The sequence below is a fragment of the Lolium perenne genome, chromosome 7, assembly GCF_019359855.2.
Source record: "Lolium perenne isolate Kyuss_39 chromosome 7, Kyuss_2.0, whole genome shotgun sequence".
Taxonomy (NCBI): domain Eukaryota; kingdom Viridiplantae; phylum Streptophyta; class Magnoliopsida; order Poales; family Poaceae; genus Lolium; species Lolium perenne.
Window position 1 is genome coordinate 113,870,725 of NC_067250.2, and position 6,837 is coordinate 113,877,561.

The 6,837-nt window shown below is 43.8% G+C and overlaps 1 protein-coding gene across 1 annotated transcript; it reads left to right on the forward strand.

Moving 5' to 3' along the window:
• The first annotated feature begins 1,348 nt into the window (after window positions 1–1,348).
• LOC127323825 (inorganic phosphate transporter 1-6-like) lies at window positions 1,349–3,178 on the forward strand. Its single transcript, XM_051351938.1, has one exon. The coding sequence runs from the start codon at window positions 1,353–1,355 to the stop codon at window positions 2,961–2,963; it is 1,611 nt and encodes a 536-aa protein (XP_051207898.1). The 5' UTR covers window positions 1,349–1,352; the 3' UTR covers window positions 2,964–3,178.
• The last annotated feature ends 3,659 nt before the right edge of the window (window positions 3,179–6,837 follow it).

The window sequence follows — 6,837 nt, forward strand, 5'->3', positions numbered from 1 at the left end:
ACATAATAAGTGGTCTGGCCTATGATATATACTTGATCTCTACTGTTTTTCAACGAAAGTTTGGCAAAATTCGGCGATGTCTTTTGATTGTCAGAGAATGAACCAAGCTACTTTGACGAAATTTATATTGAGTGGAACCATATTTAGAATTTCTTATGATGTTGATATGGTCTACCTTGGTCAAAATATTGTGTTCGTATATAGGATTTTTCATTGTCTTGTTTAGCTCGAAACTAGCTTGAGATCGACTCGAGATCGCTTCAAGCTGCACGATCTTTAACTCCACTCAATTTGAGTTCGCTCGAATTATAGTATGAGATGAGCCGAGCCTAGTCTAACTCGCTCAAACTTGACTCATTTGCAACACTTACAAAAACATTCAGGTGGCATATGTTTCAAACTCTTGTGTAATTCAGAAACAAGACCCTTTAAATAAGTTTCTTCTACTCCCTCTAACACATATTACTTGTCACATACTCCGTATTTAGTATTCCCTCCATACCGGTTTATTAGGCTTATTAGATGAGGCACTGCGACCTAGGTGTCTAGCCATTGGCTCACATATTTTCTCTTTGAGGCATTGGTAACAATACTTTCTCTCTCGTAAATTGAGTTAGTTAAGGCTGGAGTAGTAGAGGACCACGTCGTGGCCATCCCTTCATTTGTATGCAACACCATCCACCAAAACGAAGCAAGTATCATGCGCATGCATTGGCCAGCAATAATCACCTTGGTTAAAAGGAAGAGCATGGACGCTGGTTTCCAGGAGTTAATCAGCCATTAATTACCACACTGAGCCTAATTTCTTGGTATATACCCAAAATTATAAGAAGCCCAATAAACCGGTATAGAGGGAGTATAACTTTTGTACTAAATCTACGACAAGCAATATGTGTCGGAGTGGATACAAACATTTTGAAAGAGAACTGGCTCCAATTTTAGCACCAAGACATGGCAATTAATCCATTGCCACCCATTACCACTCTATTGCCCACCTGGAAATATAACGCTTAAATTGCCTCTCGAAGTAATGATCTGTTTTCACATCACCAGAAATTAATAACTTCTTCTTGTCTCTGTTTTTACAAGGAAGTGAAGGGAATCATCTCATCTACTTTCCCCTTCCTGAAAACAAAAATCTAGCTAAAGCATGTTTAGGAAAGCAGCAAAGCAAAAAACAGCTCATTTACTAGCCCACAACAGCCGTCCAGGCAGAGCATAGCCACCAGAACACTGTCACACACACCACACGGTCAAATTAATCAACGGATATTTGGTCGGATATTCCGTTTCTCCTTCCTTATAAATGTCTTGGCGATCCATGGCTAGCTTCGATCAGAGAGCCGGCAGCAATGGCTGGGGAGCAGCAGCTGCAGGTGCTCAACGCGCTCGACGTTGCCAAGACGCAATGGTACCACTTCACCGCCATCGTGGTCGCTGGCATGGGATTCTTCACGGACGCCTACGACCTCTTCTGCGTTTCTCTCGTCACCAAGCTCCTCGGCCGCATTTACTACCACGTCGACGGCTCCCCGACTCCCGGGAGCCTCCCACCGCACGTCGCCTCCGCGATCAACGGCGTCGCCTTCATCGGCACGCTCTCCGGGCAACTCTTCTTCGGCTGGCTGGGCGATAAGCTCGGCCGTAAGAAAGTCTACGGCATGACGCTCATGCTGATGGTACTCTGCTCCGTCGCGTCAGGCCTCTCCTTCGGCCACACCCCAGCCTCTGTCATGGCGACGCTCTGCTTCTTCCGCTTTTGGCTCGGCTTCGGCATCGGCGGCGACTACCCGTTGTCGGCCACTATCATGTCCGAGTACGCCAACAAGAAGACGCGCGGCGCCTTCATCGCGGCCGTCTTCGCCATGCAGGGGTTCGGCATCCTTGCCGGAGGCCTCGTCTCCATCATCGTCTCCTCCTCCTTCAGGATCCTCTTCCCGGCCCCCTCCTACGACGTCGATCCCGTGAACTCCACACCGTCGCAAGCCGACTTCGTATGGAGGATCATTGTGATGCTGGGAGCGCTGCCGGCGGCGCTGACGTACTACTGGCGCACCAAGATGCCTGAAACGGCGCGGTACACGGCGCTCGTGGCAAAGAACGCCAAGCAGGCTGCCGTCGACATGTCCAAGGTGCTGCAGGTGGAGATCACCGAGGAGCAGGCTAAGGCTGCGGGCCAGCCCTCTAACAACAAGTCGGCGGCATTCGGGCTGTTCTCCGGCGAGTTCTTGAGAAGGCATGGGCTGCACCTGCTGGGCACGTCGGCGACGTGGTTCCTCCTGGACGTGGCCTTCTATTCCCAGAACCTGTTCCAGAAGGACATCTTCAGCGCGGTGGGATGGATCCCAAAGGCGGCGACGATGAGCGCTCTGGACGAGGTGTTCCGCATCGCGCGCGCGCAGACGCTGATCGCGCTGTGCGGCACGGTGCCGGGCTACTGGTTCACGGTGGCGCTCATCGACGTGTTGGGGCGGTTCGCCATCCAGGTCATGGGCTTCTTCTTCATGGGAGTGTTCATGCTGGGTCTGGCCATCCCGTATCACCACTGGACGGCGCCGGGGAATCATGTCGGGTTCGTCGTCCTCTACGGCCTCACCTTCTTCTTCGCCAACTTCGGGCCCAACAGCACCACCTTCATCGTGCCGGCGGAGATCTTCCCGGCCCGGCTGCGTTCCACGTGCCACGGCATCTCCGCCGCGTCGGGGAAGCTGGGAGCCATCGCCGGCGGGTTCGGGTTCTTGTACCTCGCGCAGAGCCCCGACCCGAGCAAGACCGACCACGGCTACGCGCCAGGCATCGGCGTGCGCAACTCTCTCTTCATCCTCGCCGGCTGCAACTTGCTGGGCCTGCTCTTCACGTTCCTGGTGCCGGAGTCGAAGGGGAAGTCGCTGGAGGAGATGTCCGGCGAAAACGAGGTCATCGGCGCCGAGGCCACGGGGTACAACCGGACGGTGCCTGTGTAGCGCGCTACGCCTATGTACGCATGCAAAAGGCCATGCATGCTCGCATGCAGCTGCTTCGAGCTCTGCATGCAGTGCAAGCACTGAAGACCTGGTACTATGATCGATGTACCTTTGTCATTTTACCTTTCTTGTTGAGGTTGTGTCTTGTGTGTACGTTTGGCCTTTAAGCTGTACTCCTGGAGACAAAAGGGGGTGAATGTCCGTGTTTGCTTTCAGTCTATGTGTAAGATCATACCCCGTTTAAATTTGGATCCTGAAAATAAACGGCCAATTAATGAAACTAAATCTCAACAATATTGGTCACTGTGAATTTGTGAAACCAAATATCAATTGGCTAGCAAGTGGTTGATGTGGGAATTGTCAGCGGTTAGTCCAATCCAGATGAGGAAGGAGATATTGTCATATGAAAGAGCATGTGTTAAAATTGCATTGGTCGAGAAGAATTAATATGGTAGTACTCCCTCCGGTCCAAATTACTTGCTGCGAATTCAATGAATCTGGACAGAATTTAGACAATATTTTATCTACATCCGCAAAAAATAATTTGGATCAAAGGAAGTAACATGTTTTGGAACAAACTCGTCATATTTAGTTTTGTTTTACAAACATGTGTGTTGATTACTCCATGTTGCAGTCCGGCTCAATGCTCATGTAAAGCAACGTAGTTATCGATATAACTTTTATAAAAAATATTTTTAAGAATATTTTCTCTTCACTTTTCACATCTCCTTTCATATCTTGCTCGTGATGTTTTGAGTTGACATACGTTTCACTGAATATTGACATCATTCGCAATTACGAGCCTAAGTAATATTGTAGCCACATTATATTCATTTTGCTTCTTTCGTGGATAAACTCATTTGCACATGGCACATTGTCATTCTCCTGAAAATTTTGTTACCTGATTTGAAAGTTTAATAAGTGATTCTTATGTGTGTGTGTGTGTGTGTGTGTGTGCATGTATACTCTCTAAAGCAATTGCTTCTCGGACGCTTTCACATATTGTGAACTCAATCACTTCGTTTCTTTTCTTTGGAAAGGGGACATACCCGACCTCTGCATCAATTGATGCACAAGTCCATTTTTATCGCAACTTCATAATCCACATATATTCGCTTTTACATGCTAGTGACACTCATGTTGATATATTAAAGGAATTCACATTGTTCTTCTCTCATTACATATCACTTGCTATCAGATGCCAACAAGTTGGCTAACCTGCCAAATATTATTTTATGTTTTACTTTTAGATTTTATTTCTTACATCAACCCATATGCTATTTTTCATACATAATTTATTTCAGAATATATATTGGAGTTATTTAATACAACATATATATATATATATATATATATTAATATAGAGTTCTATTTTTCCTCCAACTGATAACATTTGTCATAATTTCAGGATTCTATTTTACTTTTTTTCTTATATTTAGTTACCAACTTTTGGTGAATCATATTCATGTGCATTTTTTATGTTCTCTAAAGTTCTTATACCGTGTGTTTATTTTTGTCATCGATTTCTTATGAGACCTAATACACTGCAAGAGATATGTTTAATTTGTACTCTTGTTATATTAATATGAATATATTCCTTTCATAACGCTTTAATAGTAAAACATGCAAATATAAATTTTCTATTAGTGAAGCGACTGCGAAATAATTCTTTGTAAGTGGATGGTGAAAAACATTCGATCTGATTGAGATTCATGGGATTACAAATGATGAAAAGATCATCATTGGATGGTTATATATGAGTATCGCCTAAGAAATAATTAGTGCTAAATGGACAGAGAAATCGTGACTTCCTGACATATATTAGATATTTATAAGTCTTGCGTGTATGTTTCAGGTTTACTTCAAAGTACTTTTCGTGCCATCTAAATTTTATTGGATTTTATGCATTTATACTTTCATAACATATTAGTGATCCATCATCGACTTAATGCTGTTGAGACTGTGGTCATGTTGAATCTCAGGTTTTTTGGGAATTTGCCCGTTTTGGAACTGAAAACGGTAGTGCATTCATTGGGAAACAGGGAATAGATGCAATGCTAGTAACATTCACATGTGATGTTTATGTCTGTAACTCTCTCGTATTACGTGGGCTATAGTACCGTATGAAATTTTGAAAAGCAGTAAAGAGTGAAACAACCTTGACCATCAAGATTGGGCACGATGCGAAGCTGAGCTCCTTCCTTTATAAATTGTTTAGTAGTGCTTCTACTGCACAAAGGCAGAGGGAAATCCTAGGCTCTGCCCTTTTGCAGGGTATCATGCTTCATCCTTGGGAATATGCCGGGGAAAATGCGGCTCCAGACATTATACAACTACTACTGCGTACTATATATGCTGAATCTACCTTGTAGCCCAAGCTCTGCGAGTTTTGCACTCAAACACTGCTAGCTAGGTTGACAGAAAGTGCCTTTTCGATCTGCATGTTCACCTCACTATATCGATGATGTCCATGATGAATACTGTACGTGTGTGTGTTTGTTCTCAGCCGCTGGTCACGCATCAAAATGCTGCCTGAAGCCGCTTTTGTTCCTCGAGAATCAAAGCAACATAATTCTCTCCGCTCCCTTTATGCCAAATTCGCCCATTTAACAACAGCCTTTTCTGTTTGACACACATATGTTGAAATATATTGTCTAGCCCCTTTTCATCAGTTTAAATCTTTTTTTGAGTTGGCTAAGCATTAATTTGATATATGATATTAGGGTTAAGAGGTCTCAAGTTGAAAACTCTGCCAATGTAGTATTAAAAGGAAATAATTCGCGACCCATATCGAACCCATGTCTAAGGACTAAAATAGTTTGTACATGTACTTGCCTAGCCTCTTTCCATCAGTTTGAATATTTGGATGAGCTTGACTAATTCATCAATTTAGTAAAATATGTTACAAATCACAGAGAGGTAAAGAAGTAAAGATCAAGCACAATGACACTAAATTCTTAATTCGGATACCCCTTGCGGGTGAAATCATGGACGCACGATAGTGAACTTGCATGTAACGGGGAAAATTATGAGTGAGTCAATTTGACTCCCGGGCTCCATGGAGTACGGATGAAAAGCTTAATGAATACTCAAAAACTCGGTATGGCTCGGCCTGAACACGGACACTATAAGCTGAGCCAAGTTGCTATTTTAGCTCGTTAAGAAAACGAGTTTAATTTTTTGATAAGGGACGCTTTATTACTCAAAAAAGTTTTAAATATTACACCCAGCCTCTGCATAACTACGATGCACAAAGCCGTTTAAAATTCCAGTATGAAGCAAAAAGAGGTACAAAGAATGATATAAAAAAGCCAACTACTACAGAGCTCTGTTGGACTCAATCCTCCGACTATGCAGTCACCCACGTTGAGAAATAAACTCAGTAGCCGTGTTCTCGAACCGTGTAGACACCTCCGTAAAGATGTCTCGATCTTCCAAACGCTGAAGTGGCGATCATGAACGGAGGAAAGTTGTGCACCAGTAAATAACCTGCAAGATAGAGAAATTTGTGTCATTCAAAACCTTGTCATTTCAACATAGCCAAAGCGACAATGCTACCGCAATCGCTCCCACTCTGATAATAGTTTTGTACCTAGAATCAACCCCATTTAGCCAATAGCCAAAGATGTTTGCAATGCTACGAGGTGGATATAAGGTAGACCCTATCTAAATGATTGACCATATAGATCTAGCAACTCGACAACTGAAGAAAAGGTGTTTTATTGTCTCATCTTCGTGACAAAACACACATTTCGTACAACCATGCCAGTTGCGTTTTACAAGGTTATCTTTAGTAAGAATCACACCTCGACGAAGATACCATGCAAATACCTTTGTTTTAAGAGGTATCTTCAAAAAACGAGTTTAATGAGTC